At 38.9% G+C, this 21,266-nt stretch overlaps 1 protein-coding gene across 4 annotated transcripts in view; it reads right to left on the bottom strand.

The window, feature by feature from the left end:
- The window catches only part of pkp4 (plakophilin 4), a 153,508-nt gene that overhangs the window by 100,899 nt on the left and 31,343 nt on the right, over positions 1-21,266 (bottom strand). For all 4 annotated transcript variants that reach the window (XM_078228320.1, XM_078228321.1, XM_078228317.1 and 1 more), the window contains exons 2-3: positions 20,511-20,642; positions 7,222-7,334 (exon numbers count right to left, since the gene is read on the bottom strand). In XM_078228320.1, coding sequence (XP_078084446.1) covers positions 7,222-7,334; positions 20,511-20,561 — 164 coding nt within the window. In that variant the 5' untranslated portion in view covers positions 20,562-20,642. The remainder of the gene's footprint in view (positions 1-7,221; positions 7,335-20,510; positions 20,643-21,266) is intronic.

Raw genomic sequence — 21,266 nt, forward strand, 5'->3', positions numbered from 1 at the left:
GGCATGGACAGGTTAGTAGAATGGGCAGGCACATGCTGACGAGTAGTGCAATGCAATACACATTGGTAGGAACAATTGTAAAAAGGTGAAACCTTAAATACAATTCAAGAGCAAGAAAGCTTGGAGTGGTAGTATAATTCAGAACAGGTTAACAAAGGAACCAATTGAAGCATATGGGATCCTGGGTTTTATAAATACAGGCAGAGTTCAAAAGCCAGAAAATTATGCTAAACCCTTATATAAAAAAAAACTAGTTCAGCTCCAGATGAAGTACTGTGCCCAATTCTGGGCACCACACTTAAGCACAGCAAGACTTTGGAGAGGAACAGAGATTTAACATAAGGTTTCCAGCAACATGCAGTTACAATTATGTTGAGAGACTGAAGCAGCTGGGGTTATTTTCATTACAGTAAAAGAAATAAGAAAAGATTTGATGAAGATGTTTAAACCATGAAAGGTTTGGAGGTAAAATAAAAATGAGACGACCCTGGATGGCAGGTAGATATGTCAGCAACTGGGAAGGAGATGAACACAATCTGGAGGCAGCAGCAAAGGAAGTCAGAAGGTGGTTGGGGGACCTTGGCCAGTTCAGCCATGGCTCCTGGGAAGAGCAGAGGCCTGTAGAGGCACAAGAGGGGAGAGTGAGATCAGCTGACCAGAGTGGGTGGAGGGGGGAAAATGGGTGTGGATGGGTGCTCCCATTAAGGTAACAAAAAAAGACTTGAAAATATTTGTTGAACATAAAAAATCTTGTCTTTACACGTTTGTACCCGTTGCACAATATAATCACTTTTTTGTGGTTTAATTCTTCAATTTAATAAGAATGTGTCCCAGGGGTTTCATCTGTACTCTTGGGAGGTCAAAAGGTCTCTGCAGCTGGGAAAGTTTGGGAAACCCTGCACTAAGAAATCAGTTTTCATAATAGGCATTGCACAAAAGGGAACAGAAGGATGATAAGAAGCTGGCCAAAAGTAAGAGAAAAGGTTGGGTGTATGGTGGCAGTCAAAAACCTACATGCAAAAATCTACATGCAGTGATCAGTGAAGTGGTTTAGAATAAAACGTTCAACATTAACCTATCCTGCCACCTACCATGGCTGTGATAAAGCTCATTGGGAGGTCAAGGTATAGCAAACAGTTGGAAAGTTTCAGGAAACTAGCAGTTAATTGCTTCAAGTGGGCATTAAGAGCGGTTTCCATTGAGGTTTTCCTTTTCTTCTGCTATTTGAGACTATTTGTGAATGCACCAAACACGAAATCTGATTTGAAGAGTGCCAATGCTCCTCAGCTTGGGAACAAGAAGTTTCCAAAGCAAATGAAGCAACTTTCATAGATATGAAAAGTAGCTGTTGCACTATTACAACTGTCCAGACATCTGCGCAAGTAGGATTCAACAGCTCCAACCTTAATGTATACAAATAGTGCACATTTGTCAATTAGTAGCCCTTACCAATTTTACAACATGTTTAGATTCTAGAAAACTATTCAGGGCAGCAAATTTAATTTGCTGGCTTGTAAACCTGCTATGTTACAGAATTAATTTATAAGCATTTCTTCTCCAACTTTGTACTCAAGAGCCAATGCTGTATTTAAGTGACTAAAAAACTGCCTGGAACTAGCAGGAGATCAAGGTCACAAAACTAAAGCATATATGGCCACTGTCAACACCAGTCCTCTGTAACGAAGTGATGGGTGTGTGACTGTGCTCATCAATTAAGAAGCACCATCTCTGACCCAAGGTGTATTCCATACAACAAACAGCCAGAAAAGAGTGAATTACAACAATATGGACTTCAGAATGCAAAAAGAGTGTCCTAGCACACTGTGCTAGGAAAGGGTGAACAGGCTAAAGAGAGAAAAAAAAGTAACGGAATATTGTAAATGGGGAGAAAATGACAAATGAAATGGAATATGAAACACAAGGAAAAACAAAAACAATGACTGACACAATCAATGGAGTTAACGTTAAAACCACAAGAGTAATTTTTAGATTCAATATATTCAACTATTGTATAGCAGAATTCAGAAGTCCAAAAAAAGTGCTGAGTAGAATACCAAAACAACAGAATTAAAGTCAGGAGGTCATCAAGCTATACAGTACTTGTCATTATGCACAGTACCATGTCTAATTCTGAGCAGCAGGATGTAAGGCAGATATTCTAATGCTGGAGGCTATGCAGAGAAGAACACAGCAATTCTGCAATGTCAGGTGTCTCAGTAATGAGACAAGCCTACAGAAAGTAGGGCTTTTTGAAAAAAAAAGATTTCCAAAGGTGATCTTAAGAGATATACAATCTAGTAAACAACTTGGCTATCTAGAAAATTATTTTTTTAAAAGTATAGGTTAAAACCAATAAAATCACAAATTTAAGATTAATGTCAGGAAATCCCTTTTCCCTTTTACTGGGAAAAGTTTCCTGGTCAGCACACGAGGCAAAAAAAGTGACGTGCTTCTAAAGAAACAACCGGATGCTACATACCTTATAGCCCTTCTGAATGAACAAACAAATGTGGACCTAATGGCTTTGTGATCTTGTGATCAGTTGAAAAATCACAAGTTATAGGCAGTGATATATCAGCTGATGATGAGCAGTGTGTAGTTTACTGAAGGGAAATTGGCAAGTGTAAACATCTGCCGAAATCCTGTGTCCTCATTCGTGGCTGGGATTCTCTGGTGCCATTGGAACGCCAAATATTCTGTTCTTACTTGCAGTGGGATGAGGTCGGAGAATCCCACCCTCTATGCCAAAATCGGGCAGGTTGTGTGTGTCAGTAAAGTACACAATAGAATTTCACTTTCATTTTGGTCTTAATAGTCATTAGCATACAGATTATCTTTCCAACAAAAACTTGTCATAGTTGAGTGTGAAAGACTACCACCAGTTTACTTACAAGCATGAAAGTTCATAAAAAATGATTTCTGGGAAGATTAGAGGTCTATTTGGCACACTATCACCATGCCTTTCCTAACCAGAGGAGCAGAGACTATGAGCCATAACTTTCAACTAGTGATGGAATGCAATGGCCCACTGGAATAACAAGAATTTAAAGTGCACTTGTAAACTTTGGGGTACCTTCGAAATCTGACACTGGGGAGCCAGGAAATTACTGACCCACGTTTCATTAATGTTGAATACAAACTGATTAAAACCAGAAATAGAATTCTGAAGCATTCAAAACAAAACATAGTAAACAACAAATAACATTTTAATATAGCAAGTTTTGTTTAGATATTAAAAGCATCTGCCTAAAAATGTCGTCCCAAGTATAACAATTACAATGTGCAAATCGGTGTATCAATTTTGCTTAATTAAAATCTAGCTCCAAGGCTGGTACTTCAATATCTCAATGGTTGCATAAATAAGATTGTATTTGAAACCGACAGGTTTAGATCAAAATTAAAAATAAATTTCACTTGGGTTTCAACTCCTATTTTGCAACACCATTTCAAAAAAGTACAGCTCCTTTTAATATTGAAACCACAGCAATAAATGACATATTTTAGAAATTATGAACCAAAAGAATATGGGAAGAGTATCTAGAAACAATAAATAATGCATAATCGGTATACATTGTAAATGGTCAAATCTTACATGAGCAATCTTATTGAATACTTTGAAGGAGGCAACAAGAGAGTTGATAATGGTAATGCAGTGGATGCAATTTTAAGTGTCCCTTAGTGGACTAATGAATAATGTCAGAATGTGGAGTCACGGGAGAAGTGACAAAATGGATTGCTAGCTGGTTTCATTACAAAGCCAAGCATGTGATTAAAGAGTCGTTTATTCAGAGAATGACAGAAAATGGAAAGTGTCCCAAAAGGATCAATGCTGGGACCATTGCTATTTACAATGTACATCAACAATTTGGATTTTGTACAATTTCCAAATTTGCAGATGACACCAAATGAAGGGGTGAGAAAGACTTCACCAAATTACTCAAAGGCATTAATAGATTTGCAGAATGGATAAAGGAGAAAGGGCTGGGTAAGATACTCCGTCAGAGGGTCGGTAAAGATACAATGGGCTGAATTGCCTCCTTCTGCAATGTAGGGATTCTATGATTAACAGTTCCACAGGTTAGTATAACCATAAAGTAAACCAAGCACTATATTCTATTTCCAAAAGGAAAGGATTGAAATGCAGCCAAGTTATGCTAAACCTGTATCAAAGCTTTGCCGGCACCTTGTGCACAATTCTGATTGCCCTATTACAAAAAAGGATATGGAGACCAGTGCAGAGAAGATTTTCAAGGATGTATACACATCAAGAAAGAACCGACGGGTTATGCCTCTTTTCTCTTGAAAAAAGGCTGGGGGTGACCTAATAGAGGTCTCCAAATTATGAAAAAATAACTACAGAGAAGTGGGAATGAGCATAACTAGAGGCAACAATACAGGATAGTCACCAAGAAATGCAATAGGAATTAAGAAACAGTACCCAGAGAGTGGTGAGAACCTGCTACCACGGAGTGATTGAAGTGAATGGTATAGATGCATTCGAGAAGATAGGCAAACATTTGAGAGTGAAACAAATAAGATAAATAACAAGAGTAGATTTTGTTGATGAAAGAAGATCAGAGGCCAGAGTGGAGCATAAATTCCATTTAATTTTGAAATACATGTTGCTTCATTTTGTATTTGGTACACAGCTCAGTTGTTTCTTTGGTCTTCAGATATTATATTACCAAGTCATTATAGAATAGTCACCTTCTGTGCTGTAACCGTTAGGTCAATATGTCATGTCAACTCCCAGCAAGAGAAATGTAGCTAGTCCAACTCCATGATTTCAATGTAGTCCTCCAAATAATCTTTCAGTGTTTGGCCAATGCATTTTCAAAAGCCCAGAATTTACCTGCCTATACCACCTTTAGGTTGCGCATTCCAGATCCTATCTAGTTTCTTACAATTATTCCTTGAAAACAAAAGTATCAAATTTGGAACATTATAAAGACCCACCTTTGAGGCATTCTGAAGGAGTATCTTTTTCGCGCAAAAAGTTGATATTGCTGGTTTATGAAATTTTCCCGTCATACAACTTAGCAAACCAGATGTTAAACCAATTGTTAGTTAATACCCAAAATCAGCTTGGGCCAGAATTAGCTGCATCCCCCTTTTTCTTTTGGTAAAAGAGTGAAGGTAATTTGAACCAGCATGCATGGCATGTGTACAATTTTATTCTATGCAGAAAGAAATCAGGCAAAGTAAATGTTTAAAACAAAAGAAACTAATTGAAACTATGTCAGAGAAAGGACAGGATTAGAGTAAGGAATGGCCATTTTAGCATTTGCAACAAGTACAATTTTTGTAAAATGTTATATTAAAACATGGGAGTTTTACTGTGATAGTAAAAATATATAACTTTTAATATTACATACATATTTTACAGATTCAAATTTTAGCCTAAATATATACTTTGTTAGTATAGAAGTTGAATACTAACATCTACAGAGAAGAATGTAAACAGAGGGTTTTTTAAAAAAAAGCATTTTGGAACTAAAAACTGAATAAGTAGGAATATGATTTTCAAACACAAGTAGTTTTTAAGTGATTAACATTTTTCATTTTGCTCTGAAATTGTCCTGGTTTTCATTCAAGTACTGAGACGCAAAAAAAATTCTGGGCATCAAGAACTTAAATTATGAGCTCATTCGATTATGCTGGGTTTGTTTATTGAAATATAGATAGATGGCATCTATGAAAATGAATAGCTGTAATCAGTTCCTGAAAATTATGCTGTCATGCGGCTGAGCACAATAAGCATGCTCTGTGCTTTCAGATTGACATTTAAGATGGGTGCTGCCAGCTTTAATTTAGGACCAAATTTACAAGTGGAGGAAGAAGAGATGCTGTTCATGTGGAAGATAGTCCAATGTTAGGAAGCTCTACCCAAAGTGCGTCACCCAAGATACAGGTTTGCCTCTCTCTCTCATTTGTAACAATTAATAAATTAGTATTAAAAATAGACAACATATTGACAGCAATCAAAAAATCTAAGTTGTGTGTTAAAGTAGGAATCTCATTAGCAATTCTACTGTTAAATCCTAATGATTCAATTACTAGTTAACAAAAAAGTTATTAACCAAAAAAATGCAAAATTCCCCACATTTTCCCAGACTCTGGAGAAGGTGGAAGCTAGCTGAATCTGTAATAGCATTCTTTCACTCCGTTTGAAATTATGTAGTATTTCTCCTTTAAGTTTCTGAATTACATCGACAGATGTAAACGTAAAGGCATAGCTTGCCATCTAGCAGAACTAACTGGATCTTGGGTTGCTGCTATTGTAAACACCCTTCAGTATTTTTGCTATTCAAGAGTCAGAAATGATCACAAGCTACTCATTCAATACTTTGTCAGTGCCATCCTAATCATCAAAACAATTTAATCCTGCATAAGCAAGTCTTGTGTATAATACTGTACCAGGATACCAGAGATGGCTAGGCTAGCGGGTTTCTGAGTTGACATGGTTACAAGAACTACTGCTGTTTTTCTCACAATGCTCCTATTGTCAATCATATTCCATCCTCAAAGCACCACTAGTTCCAAGAAGCGTTAGTTGTAACTATCCATTCATTCTTATAGTCCTATTATACATCATGTTTATTGTTTTGCACTTCAAGTTTTTAAAAAATGGATTTAATACGTAGACTTTACTATACTTTTGGATACATTATGCTTCATCCCAACTTTGTGGTTAAGATTTTCTTCTTTAGAACAATATTGACTATAACAATAATTTGCCAGTTAACAATTGCTCAGAATGATCTGGCGAAAAAGTACCCATGCAAGCAATTTGTTAGAACACCAGGCCCATGTTTAACCATGTGCCCCTTTTCAATAATTTGAATTAAAAAGGCAAAAATCTGCACTCAATTTGTTTTGTAGTTAGGAAACCAAAATTTAAAAAGCAAATTAATTGTTCAAAACTCTTCAACAATTTATTGCATTAATGGTGGGTAGCATATCATTTGATGATGAACATTTGATCCATTAGAAGAAAAACCTATTCTAACAGCTTAAAACTGATTTTAATGCACAGAATACACCATCTTACCATTGATACCAAGTGATAGTCGTACAAAATTATTTTACACAAAAGGAAAAATGAACCACAAATAGAAAATAATTTTTTAATTTGAGTATTCTATTTGCAATGGAAAGAGTGCAACCAAAGTTGATATATTCAGGTAATTAGTAGCAATAGATAAAAACGCAGGCCTCTACCTGATACTGGCGACACTTGGCGATTCTGTTCCCAGCTTGCATCTTTCTAGCTGATTTGCAACAATCTGCCGTTCCAACTCAAGCTCTCTTGTAAGCCTTTCAAACTGGAGCTCCTGCAAAGAACAGAACAGTAAGCGCATAAGGTTAGAAAACTGTATTATATACAAGATTCAAGTCTATTCCATATCAAAATCAGTTTTATTTTACTTTAAATGACTGCAATCTACTTTATTCGATACAAAAACAGTTCTCTTCCATCTTGCCCCTCCCACTCAGACATCAAGAAACAGCCTGTAGCCAAAAAAAAACCTTTACTCTTAGGAGATCATTCAGCAAGAATGCTATGCCCCTTTTCAATTCACGTCTTAACATCTTAGTTTCTTGCACTCATCTTCAGAGACCTTTGCAAAAGATCTACAGCCATCTATTTATGCTCCTGTACACGTATATTTCAGCAATCCTTCCCACAGTTCCATCAATTACTAGTACTGCAGCATGCAGTATATGACATGGTGGTTTGAGCACAAAACTCCTTCCATTCTGTCTTTTGCTGAGGAAGATGTAATACATCGTTTATCATTGCCTAATGTTTTCCTCAGCATTTTCCAGCAATTTATTTTTCTTTTCAATGCACAAATTAGCTAACATACCTGCACTCATGCCACTGTGGCAAGCACTGCCTGTTATTTTTTTTTTTACTTCAGGCTACAGAGGATTTTCTCTCGGCTCTATTGGCCAGATTCAGCAGCATAGCTTTACATCATAATAGCACCCTTCCCCAGCAAAGCTGATCACATGTAAACTGCTTGGGAGAGAGAGAGCGAGCGAGAGAGATGAATACACAGAAAACTCTGCTTTACCAATCGGAAGACACTGTTAATATAGGATCCCATAATTAGTATGTATAAGAAAGCAATGTGCATCATTTCAGGTCTTTTCAGGAAATCTAGCCATATTTAATTAAAATTAGTGGTTGCCTAGCAGTTTAACAACACCACCTACCGACACTCCTTATGTACGATATAGTTGTTTTCAGACATGCTGGATAAAGACATACATTAGATGCAAAATGCTTTTAAACACAACCAATTTAAGGCAATTAAGATTAAAGTTCACAGAATATATAAAATTTATTTTCTTTCTACTGTAGATTTAACTCCGTTTTGCTAGATCAAATCAGTTCTGGACTATCGAAGTTTTACACTCAAGCCAAGCTAGCACGCAGCTTACTTAAATGTGATTTGTTATTTGGTGCTTGAAGATGAGCTCAATTCTTCACAGTAAGATGACCATAACAACAGTATTCTGCAGAATGAAATTCTACGCTTGGAAAAAGATTTCACACAACCCTTTGAATGTGATAACTCTTTCCTAAACTATTTCCTCTTAATCAGTTCCATCACTAATCAGATTCATAGCTAATGAATAACTTCTATTTCTCAACTCTAGTCTGACTAATTAGTTCAATTACCTGGTAAAATTCACCCACAATTTAAGAATAAGTTTGGATGCATCAAAATTAGATCAATAAAAAGGGTGAAAACAGTAATAATGCTTCATGTCCATTTAAAAGAAAATAAAGCACCAACTCAAATTGCAGAAATATAACTTTATTTAACTTTAAACTTTAGTTTTAAAAATTAAGTTTATTTATTAGTCACAAGTAAGGCTTAGCACTGCAATGAAGTTACTGTGAAATTCCCCTGGTCGCCACACTCCGGCGCCTGTTCGGGTCACTGCACCTAACCAGCACATCTTTCAGACTGTGGGAGGAAACGCACACAGACACGGGGAGAATGTGCAAAGTCCACACAGACAGTAACCCAAGCTGGGAATCGAACCTGGGTCCTTGACTGTGCCCACCGTGCCGTCCTGTCAGCATTTACACCATGTGTGTTGGATAGGTGTCCATAGGCTTTTGGTACTTAAATGTTTGGATATTGTACAAATTCAATTTTCACAGCTACTTTAAGGGCTAGGTCAACGTGAGGAACTAAGGTACACGCCTACTGCTGTGACAAGAAAGCCAATGTCTCAACAAATCAACCACGTTTTTATCCAATTCAGTACTCAAATGTAGTATGTAGTGCTAAACCAAACATTCTGAATCTATAGTAATATTTGTGCTTACAAATTTATTTATACAATTCTGCTGCCAACACAAGCTACTCAAATTGCAACTAATTTTAGAGAAATGCTAACATCGACATTTTGTTCACTTGTTTATTTTAGGCAAACAGCAGGAATCAGCTGATAAAGACAGTTTCAAACAACAGCGAAGGTGTGCCCCTATTGAATAAATTCAGTATTATCAAAGAGGAAATAAGCTGATATTACTTATAAATAAACCACATTGTTTAAAGCATACTCAGTTAAACAGAAAAATACATTATTCAAAATCCAAAAATCATAGATCTTAAGTAATTTATGCTTTTCTTCCCTTTCCAAACACATCAAAATTAGTGATCAATATAATTATAATACAGTAGGCACGACAACTGGACTGGTCCAACTGAAATCCTGCCACATGCTGAATGGACTTCTTTTCACAAGATTAAGTCCTTCTTGCACATTAATTTTCACAGCAATGCTCACATAACTATAGAATAACAAGGAATTTGTCTCAAATAAATTGGAATTTGAAAAGTAGCAGTAATCACAGAATCGTTAGTGCTGGAGGCAGCCATTTGACCCATTACATCTGCACCAGCTCCCCAATTAAGCATCATGATTTAGTAGCCCTGCACATTTCTTTTCAAAGTAATCACCTAATGTCTCGATTAAATCAGTCTCCATTACACTTCCAGACAGAGCATTCCAGGTCCGAACCACTCGCTGTGTTGTTTCTCACGTCATATTTGCTTCTTTTGCAAATCACTTTAAATCTCTGTCCTTTCGTTCTTGATCCTTTTATAATCGAGAACAGTTCCTTTCTATCTACTGTCAAATCCCCTCATGATTTTGAACATCTCTCAATCGCCTTTTAGCCTTCTTCTTGCCAAGGAGAACAGTCCCAACCTCTCCAACCTATTCCCATAATTTATTTATTTGTCAGTCACAAGTAGGGTTACATTAACACTGCAATAAAGTTGTGAAAATTCCCTAGTCGCCACACTCCAGTGCCTGTTTGGATATACTGAGGGACAATTTAGCATGGCCAATTCACCTAACCTGCCCAACTTTGACTGGGAGGAAACCAGAGCACCTGGAGGAAACCCACGCAGACATGAGGAGAATGTGCAAATCCCACACAGACAGTGACCCAAGCCGGGAATCAAACCCGAGTCCCTGGCACTATGAGGCAGCAGCGCTAACCACTGTGCTACCGTGCCACCCCTAAGTGAATTTTCCCATCAATGGAACCATTCTTATAAACCTCTTCTGCACACTGTCTAATGCATTCACATCCTTCCTATATAGTGTGGCACCCAGAACAGTACACAATACTGTAGCATAACCTCCATGCTCTTGTACTCTTATGTCCCCATTAGTAAAGCCCAGGATATTGTATGCTTTTGGTTTTCCTCCGGGTGCTCCAGTTTCCTCCCACAGTCCAAAGATGTGCGGGTTAGGTGGATTGGCCATGCTAAATTGCCCCTTAATGACAGGAGGTTAGCAAGGTAAATACGTGGGGTTATGGGGATAGGGTCTGGGTGGGACTGTTGTCGGTGCAGGCTCGCTGGGCCAAATGGCCTCCTCCCGCACTGTAGAGATTCTATGATTAACTGCTCTCTCCACCTGCCCGCACATACACCCAGGTTCCTCTGCTCATACATCTTCACGAATTGTACTCATTTTACATTGCTTCTCCAGGTTCCTGTCAAAATACATCAAACTACACTTCTCTGCATTGAACTTCATCCATCACCTATCCACCCACTCTACCAACTTGTCTATGTCCAAAAATGTTTTTCAGTTTACAACTTGCAAGTTATATCTACAAATGCTTAGTCATTACTGCTTTATAATTCTATCATATAATGAGATGTTAAATTCAAAAAGTTTTGCTGAATCAAATATTTTCATAGAAATATGAATTTTCATGTGACAACTATAAGAATTTTAGACACTAACAGATTGATTAAACATTTGTGAATCATTACAAATATCTGGGCAAATGGGGCTTGTTCACTGCACTATAATTATTCTGCAAGAGTTGCTAAAAAGTAACTCCTGTTTCTCAGTAATGCTAATGTTCTAGACTTTGTGCATTTCTGAACTTGAGCTTCCAAGTTCATTCTGCAGCATGCCATCAACTGGGTTTTATATTACATGGAATACAAGTCCAATATAGTGTTAAAACAATTTTTTAAAAAAACATTCAGGGGACCTTTAGCCAACGTAAAAACTTCTCCAGAACATGCATAAATATGTTGAATGCAGGGAGCACAGCCCCAGTGGAATTTTCAAAACAACTCACATAATAGACAGGAGTGGAATTCCGCAAGTCAAGAAGCATAAACAAGGCAGTGTCAGCTGCAAGCGAGCACTTACTATCAGTCGCAGATTTGTAACCAACATTTATTTCCTTAAGTACTGTTGGGAAATTGCACATTTGTCAGAGACTGAATGACAGCTAAGCACACTTTAAACAGGTACAGCATTGCTGATGCAGAGAAAATCACACTTTACTAGTGCCCCAAACTCAATTTACCCAGCACACCATCAACAATTTTCCCATTTCCCTAAACAAGATTGCCAATTAATTCCAAATAGGAATAGGTATGTTCTGTAAACTATTATAACCTGTACCATCTTATTAAAAATACCAAGAAACAGTAATAAGCTTGTTCTGGTTTTATAACCCAAATCAATGTCCAATAAATGGCATGTTTGCTCGACATATTGGATACCACAAGGGACTCATTATATCTCAAAAAACTATAGACAATGACTAGGTTTCTGATTGACCATGCACCTTAAAACCAGATATACAGTGGATAAAGATGCACTTCACCTTGGAAAAGGCTCACTTCTGCAGCTGGTATAGTAAGGAGCTCTTTAAGTGTGATGGGCATGAATTCACAGTAGATGATTTTTAAAATAACTTTAAATTGCACTTAGATAATAGCACAAATACTCAGAGGAAGCAATTATTCAGAATATTTACTATTTTGTGCTCATGTTAAATGTTAAGCCCATTTATATTGTTCATGGCTCTTTCCACTTCTTGAAATCATACTTAGTTCGGTAGCACTGCAAATATTGTTATGTTTTGTGTTAGAGCTGAGCCCAGAACAATCTTACTACTCAGGTTCTCGAGTACATCTTGTCCACTAAGTCCACCACCTGCTCCCTCAACTACATTTCCATAAACAAGCACCCAAGTTTTACTACTTCAGGTATGTTTTTTCCTTAGACATCTCTTTGCCACTCTGATCACTCAACTTGTTTCTGCATGCTTCTATACACCCTAGTGGTATTCTTCTCCCAGCAGGATTCTTAGATTATATTATTTTTAATTTAAATTCCATATTTAATGTGATTATTTAGCTTGAACTTGATTATAGGTTATATACTTCAACAGCATTGAGAACAATGCTGCTTTATAAAAAATTCTAAACTTGTCCTTTACTCAGGTGTTGAATATCTCCCCCAGATAACTTTTAAAATTTATTTACTAGTGTCACAAGTAGGCTTACATTAGCACTGTAATTCAGTTACTGTGAAAATCCCCTGGTCGCCATACTCCGGCGCCTGTTCGGGTACACTGAGGGAGAATTTAGCACAGCCAATGCACCTAATCAGCACATCTTTCAGACTGAGGGAGGAAACCAGAGCACCCAGAGGAAACCCACACAGACACAGGGAGAACGTGCAGGCTCCGCACAGACAGCGTTCAGAACCAGGAATTGAACCCGGATCCCTGGCACTGAGAGGCAGCAGTGCTAACCATTGTACCACCGTGCTGCCTCTTGCTTTAATTGTTCACTTATTTCATTGTATTAAATTCTTTTAAAGTTGTATACCTGGCATTAAACCTTTGGTATATCCGAATGTAGCATTTCATTAAACATGATCATTCTATGACTACTGTTTCTCAGGATATTATAACTTACATTTCCTGTACAGAGTCCTTACCTAATGCCAGGTCAAAATGAACATTATCTATAATGGTTCCTTGGCACACAAGGTCATAAAGTATTACATTTAACAATGATTAATTCTCTCTGATTTTTCTTGTCTAAGTTGGGTTTTTCTATTAAAATAATTTTCCTGTTACTCCATACCCATTTCACCTCTTCATTTAGTTATCTGCCCCAAACTTCGGTGCTGTCAGTAGCAAATCTCGTGTTTGAAATTTTATTTGAGTGTTCATTTGTAGCTTTCCGCTACCACAGAATCAATTTTACTTACTTCCAAGTGCTTCTGCCTTCACTTTGTTCCTTAACTCAGCATACTCCTGAAAGTTGTATTCAGTTCCATCATCTGGGTTGGATTTTGATATTCCAACCACATAGCTCCCTACTGCCACAGCAGCACCCAATTCCAGTATTTTATTTTTCAAGCTCTGGTCTTGGTCTACATACACCTGATTGTAGGTGTATTCCTTCTACTCTTTACGTATTGAGCAAAATCCTAACTTTAGGTGATTAGATCACTATTTACTAATCTTTAAAAAAATCAATACACAACGATTCACTTTCCCAAGTAAAGAATCCCCCAAGATTACATTTTCTCCGTGAAGTGGCAATGCCGGTGTTGGACTGGGGTAAGTACAGTAAGAAGTCTCACAACACCAGGTTAACGTCCAACAGGTTTATTTGGCAGCACAAGCTTTCGGAATCTTGCTCCTTCATCACCTGATGAAGGAGCGAGATTCCGAAAGCTTGTGCGGCCAAATAAACCTGTTGGACTTTAGCCTGGTGTTGTGAGGCTTCTTACTGTACATTTTCTCCAACATACAAACTGAATGTGAAGATCACACTGCTCATGTTTTCTTGAACATTTTTACTTTTGGAATGTTACGACAATGGTGTGTGAATTATTTTAATCTTTTTGCTACCTTCACAGTGTTCATACATTTCTTACTACTTTTACCAACCACAATCCAACTTCCTTTTAGCCCTGCTCTCTGCATTGCAACAATCTGTCCATTTTTACTGACTTTCAGCTCTGGTTGTTGGTGGTTTACTCTTGGGGACTACTATTTCACCCGGTCATTTCACTGACCAATTATGACCGTGCTGCCCCTGGGCTGTTGGCTTGTTCAATCAATTCCATCTCGTGGATGTTCTTATACCCAACATAAGCATTTTACAGTCTCCAACCCTTCCTAGCTGTTGCCTCATATGACCTCCCTCACCATAAAATCCAACAGGCTAGAGTACCATTGGCTTAGTCATTCACTGCCATATAAAGTTCTACCCTGCCTCATTTTCCTTTCCAAAACAGCTACCTTTTTGGAGACCAGTAACTCCTGGCTTCCTTCCTCCATTAATAATCCTGCCTTAAAAGCTTCTCTCCCCTATTTCTCCAACTTCATCTCTCAGGCATAAGGGGTGCATGATCTTGTCACCAATTCATTCAGCTGCTTGTTGCTTTGTCACCCAATCAAATTCCTCAGGAAGTCACCCTACTACCACCACCCTCCCCCGAAAAAAGGGGACCCATGATCAGAGCTCCAGCTTTCTTCCAGGTCATTTCAAATACATCTTGTTCATTAGACCAATCTTATTTTCCCTTCATGCCATTTCTATTAAACTGCTGAGCAGTCAACTTTTCTACCCAGCCCTAACAAATTTAAATGTCTCTTTCCTCCAGCATCAAAGGGCATCACCTCATTCCTCAAAATAATCCTTTTGCTAATGGAAAATATTACCGAATCTCCATTTGCCTTAATCCTCAAACTTCTTGAATAGAACATAGAACATAGAACATAGAATGTATGATCATATCTCAGATTTGTGCCCAACTCTCCTAGAATGCCTTCAATGAATTTCTTCATTTGGCTTTCTACTTTTCCACAGGACCAAAATTACCCGAAATCATAAATAATATCCTTGGTGATTGTGCCCTTCTTTCAGAGACAATTATACCACAAGCTACACCATTCTCTTTTTCTCTTCAGCTCCCTAATTAAACTGCCCTCACTTGTGGTTTCACATGAATCCAACTGTAGCCACAGAATTTCCACCACTTATTTCTCTTTCCACCAGTCCCTTCATCGTCTCCAACATTGATCCCAATTTCTTGCTTGAACACATGCTGTCTTTTGGCAACACGATTTACGCCCAGGGATCAGCTTCCAAAACTACACTGATCTCCAATCACCTCTATTGTTTGATATCGCCTTGGGTGAGCTGCAATTTCCTCTGAATGCTGGGAAGACCAAAGCCATTCTTTGGCCCTCAGAAACATTTTATATCACACCGTCTCCATCACAAAAGCCATCCACTTCCATCTCTGGAACATCAAGTGCCTGCATCCTCACTTCAGGCCATGTGCTGCTGAAACCCTCATCAACCTATTAGACATTGCTAGGCCATTAAAGCAGTGTGTTTCAAGTCCATTCTTAGATCCCTCCAATCAGGTCTCTGCCCATGCAACAGTATTGAAACTGCTCTGATCAGTCACAAATGATATCCCATGTGACTGTGACAAATACAAACTCATCCCCTTTGTCTTTCTCAAGCTGTTTGCTGCCTTTGACAGTTTCTCTTCCAGTGCCTCTCCGCTATCATTCAGGTTTATCTAAATCATAGCCAGAGAATCATTTGCAATGGCTTCTCTTTCTGCTCAGTTACCTCTAGCACTAGTGCTACCTCTAGTGCAGTCCAAAAATCTATCATTGGCTCCCTCATATTTCTCACCCTGACGAGGTCCCTAGATATGGACTTCCAACCTCGCATTTGGGCCATCATTAAAATTGCTCATCTCCACCTTGAACACTGCCTGACATCACGCATCTCAGCTCATCTGTTGCTAAAAACGTATTACTTTGTTAGCTCTATATTCAACTATTCCAATACATACCTGGCTGGTATCTCACATGCTACCCTCAGTAAACTGGAGGTCATACAAAACTCTGTCTGTGTCTCAACTCACAAGAAGTCCTGTTCCCCTATCATTGCAGTACTTGCCGACCAACAGCAGCTCCCAGTCAAACATCATTTTGAGTTGGAAATTCTCATGCTGTTTTCAAATTGTTCCCAGCCTCACCTCCATCTCTGTAAATCGCCTCCAGCCTTATAACCTCACCCAAGATACCTGCATTCCTCCAAGTCTGGCTTCCTTTGCATTCCCAATTATAATTGCCCCAACATTAATACAAAGAACAAAGAAAATTACAGCACAGGAACAGGCCCTTCGGCCCTCCAAGCCCGCACCAACCATGCTGCCCGACTTAACTAAAACCCCCTACCCTTCCGGGGACGATATCCCTCTATTCCCATCCTATTCATGTACTTGTCAAGACGCCCCTTAAAAGTCACTACCGTATCCGCTTCCACTACCTCCCCCGACAACGAGTTCCAGGCACCCACTACTCTGTGTAAAAAATCTGCCTCGTACATCTCCTTTAAACCTTGCCCCTCGCACCTTAAACCTATGCCCCCTAGTAATTGACTCTTCCACTCTGGGAAAAAGCTTCTGACTATCCACTCTGTCCGTGCCTCTCGTAATCTTGTAGACTTCTATCAGAGTACCCCTCAACCTCCGTCACTCCAGTGAGAACAAACCAAGTTTCTCCAACCTCTCCTCATAGCTAATGCCCTCCATACCAGGCAACATCCTGGTAAATCTTTTCTGTACCTTCTCCAAAGCCTCCACATCTTTCTGGTAGTGTGGCGACCAGAATTGGACACTATATTCCAAGTGCGGCCTAACTAAGGTTCTATAAGGCTGCAACATGACTTGCCAATTTTTAAACTCAATAACCTGGCCAATGAAGGCAAGCATGCTGTATGCCTTCTTGACTACCTTCTCCACCTGCACTGCCACTTTGTGACCTGTGTACCAGCACACTCAGATCCCTTTGCCTATCAATACTCTTAAGGATTCTGCCATTTACTGTATATTTCCTATCTGTATTAGACCTTCCAAAATGCATTACCTCACATTTGTCCAGATTAAACACCATCTGCCATCTCTCCGCCCAAGTCTCCAACTGATGGTCCTCATCGCTATCCGCAAATCCACCAACCTTAGTGTCGTCCGCAAACTTACTAATCAATCCAGTTACATTTTCCTCCAAATCATTTATATATACAGCAAAGGTCCCAGCACTGATCCCTGAGGAACACCACTTGTCACAGCCCTCCATTCAGAAACACACCCTTCCACTGCTACCCTCTGTCTTCTTTAACTGAGCCATTTTTGTATCCACCTTGCCAGCTCACCTCTGATCCCATGCGACTTCACCTTCTGCACCAGTCTGCCATGAGGGACCTTGTCAAAGGCCTTACTGAAGCCCACGTAGACAACATCCACTGCCCTACCCTCACCAATCATCTTCGTCACTTCCTCGAAAAACTCGATCAAGTTCGTGAGACACGACCTCCCCTTCACAAAACCATGTTGCCTCTCACTAATACGTCCATTTATTTCCAAGTGGGAATAAATCCTGTCTTGAAGAATCCTCTCCAATAACTTCCCTACCACTGATGTAAGGCTCACCGGCCTGTAATTACCTGGGATTATTCTTGCTACCCTTCTTAAACAAAGGAACAACATTGGCTATTCTCCAATCCTCTGGGACCTCTCCTGTAGCCAGTGAGGATACAAAGATTTCTCTCAAGGCCCCAGCAATTTCCTCCCTTGCTTCTTTCAGTATTCTGGGGTATATATCCCATCAGGCCCTGGAGACTTGTCTACTTTAATGTTTCTCAAAAACCCCAATACCACCTCCTTTTTGATCTCAACATGACTCAAACTATCTACACACCCTTTCCCAGACTCATCATCCGCCAAGTCCTTCTCTTTGGTGAATATTGGCACAAAGTATTCATTTAATACCTCATCCATTTCCTCTGGCTCCTTGCATAGATTCCCTCCCCTGCCCTTGAGTGGGCCAACCCTCTTGCTCTTTATATATGTATAAAAAGTCTTGGGATTTTCCTTAATCCTGCTGGCCAATGCTTTTTCATGACCCCTTTTAGCCCTTCTTACTCCTTGCTTAAGTTTCTTTCTACTTTCTTTGTATTCCACACTTGTTTTGTGTATTCCCAGCCTCCTAGCTTTGACAAATGCTCTCTTTTTCTCTTTGACTAGGCTCACAATATCCCTCGTTATCCAAGATTCCCAAAACTTGCCATACTTATCCTTCATCCTTACAGTAGTCATGCCATCAGTTGCCTGGAGCCCCAAGGTTTGAAATATCCTCCCTATACCACTTTTTCATCAACAGACTCCTTAAAATCTACCGTGACCAAGATTTTGGTCATTGATCTAATGCGGTTCAGCATCATGTTGATTCCTGTGAAGTTCTTTGAGATATTTCATTGTTAAAAGGTGATACAAGTTGTTCATTGTTGTTAACATCCCATCCTCTAGAGTTTGCAAACTTCAGTTGATCATATCTTAACCCATACCAAATACCAAATTTAGCTTACCCACCATCACACTTAGCTGACTTACAATGGCTCCCAGACGTTTCATAGAATCCCTACTATGCAGAAATGGCCAGTCTGTCCATCAAGTCTGCACCCACTCTCCGATAGAGAATTTTACCTCGGTCCTCTTCCCTGCCCTATAATTCCACACATTCACCATGGCTAATCCCATCTAACCTACACATCTTGGGACAATAAGGGGCAATTTAGCATGTGCAGGATTGCACATATTTAGGCTATGGGAGGAAACCGGAGCACCCAGAAGAAACTCACACAGACCGTCACCCAAGGCCAAATTGAGCCTGGGTCCTTGGAGCTGTGAGGCAATTGTGCTAACCACCATGCTGCCTCTTGAGTTTTAAATTTTCATATTTGTGTAAAATTATTTTACCTGCCCTCAATATATCTAGCTTCCTGCAGTCCTACCTTCCTCCCACATAAAAACTTCCCTCTTATTCTGGCCACTCATGCATCAACCCTGCCCCCTCAGTTATCTTATCCTCAAAATAGGTTGCTCCCCAAAACCCTCTTTAAATTTCCTCTCCTCCTTTAAGGCCATCTTTGTCCAGGCATGTGGTCACTTCTTACAATAGCTTCATGGTTAGGTATCTATTTTGGTGGATTATTTCTTTGAAGTGCCTTGGGGCATATTTCTGCGTTAAAAGGTATTTAATAAATTCAAGTATTCCATGTCGAGTCCAACTATCAAACCTGATGCGTAGCCTGCTCCCAAAGAAATTTGAGCAGTTCTCTTCAAAACCACTAAGAGAAAAAATACGATGCAAATGCAAACATAAAAATACTCTAAATTTTAGCTATAGATGGTGAGCTAAGTCTTGAAACAGTTATGTATCGTTACAACTGTGTCATCATTTGTTGATTGGGAAAGGGAGGACAACAATTTTCCAGCAATTGCTGGCTGCCCATTCATTACTGGTAGAATAGCAAATTTACTTACATTGAATAAATAAAGCCTGCTGGTACTCAGCAGGTAGGCTCACATATGAAGGATTATTTTACTGAAGTATCAAAATTGCTAGCAGCCACAGAAACCTACTGCAAGCATAAAACATGCATTTCAGACAAGATCATCAAAGAACAAAAAGAAAGTAAGAGTAGAAACATTTCACATATGCCCAAAAATGATGTTTTGTGCAAGTAAAAAGTAATAGAAACAGAAAATGCCATCAGGCAGAGCCATATTTTAAGGATTTAGGTGCAATCTTGCCTCGGATGCTGACTGACATGCTGCAAATTTTCAGTTCTATCACATTATTTAATTATGTTCAAGTATATAGCACCTATGAGCCAACAGCCTGCATGGCAGCTAACTGTTCTTAAAGCTTCCAGTCTTCTGAATACATATTTTCATAAGTATAAACTTGCTTCACTGTACTTCTAACAACAAACATTATATGAACATGGCAAAAAACTTCACACGAGGAAGAAGCTTGAATAAGAACAATGAAAGAAAGCCAGTTCAACAAGTGCATGTTACAGCTCAGTCCCTGTAAAGTACAAAATAACGACAGAGAGATATTGCACATCGACATACAGCCATGATTTAAAAACATCCTACAGGTTAACTTTGATCATTTACAAATGAACTGTAAATTTGAATGATTAAAAATGGTACAGTACTATTAAGTTTCTCAGCTCTCCAATCTACAAAATTATCCAGAATAATGCACACACAGCATAAAATATTAAAATGATTGAGCAGAATTCTAACTATACCTGTTCTTTCACTGAAGCCAAAATGGTGGTTGCTGTGGTCTCAGACTCCATGGCTGGATCAGTGGGAGGTTTCCCACGTGGGCAGCAGCCACTATTCCATCAATAGGAACTTGTAAGTAGTTGACATGTTACCTAAACACACCAAAAAAAAACTTTGTAATAGTCTTAGTTACCATCTTTCTCACAATCATGCCTGGATAAGCATGCACAGTTTTAGAAACAGAAATCCACTCAACACACTTTTTGCTTGCTTGTCTCTCAATGCAGCTTCCTGGCAGCAGGAACAATAGAAAATACCTTTAAATATCCATGAAAATAATTAAGAAAGAGAAAAGCATTTAACCCATCATTGACCCAGTGCATTTGACCTATCATTTTTGTACCAGTGGTGGTGCCACTTCTCTTGCACTTATCCCATATCTTTTCATTCCTCCTTTTTCCACAATATCTAACCAATGTTGTCAATAACAACCAGTGGCAAAACAGTGAACTTCTGATAACCAAAACCATAGAGGTGTTGCAAACCAGTCAGGTCAGCAAGCATCTGTACCACAGCACAAAACTCTTCTTCACACCCATATCATTAACTCTTTTTTTCACTGCAGATGCTAACTGACCCAAGTGTTTCTAACATTTGCAATTTCTGTTCTAGTAATGGGGGGTGGAAATTTGAAGATTTGCCACTAGGTCCCTGCCTCAACTTTTGACCCAGTGCAAATATTTCCAATTTTTCAATTCTTTCAACATCCATGAACA

This window comes from Mustelus asterias, chromosome 14, assembly GCF_964213995.1.
Source record: "Mustelus asterias chromosome 14, sMusAst1.hap1.1, whole genome shotgun sequence".
Taxonomy (NCBI): Eukaryota; Metazoa; Chordata; class Chondrichthyes; order Carcharhiniformes; family Triakidae; genus Mustelus; species Mustelus asterias.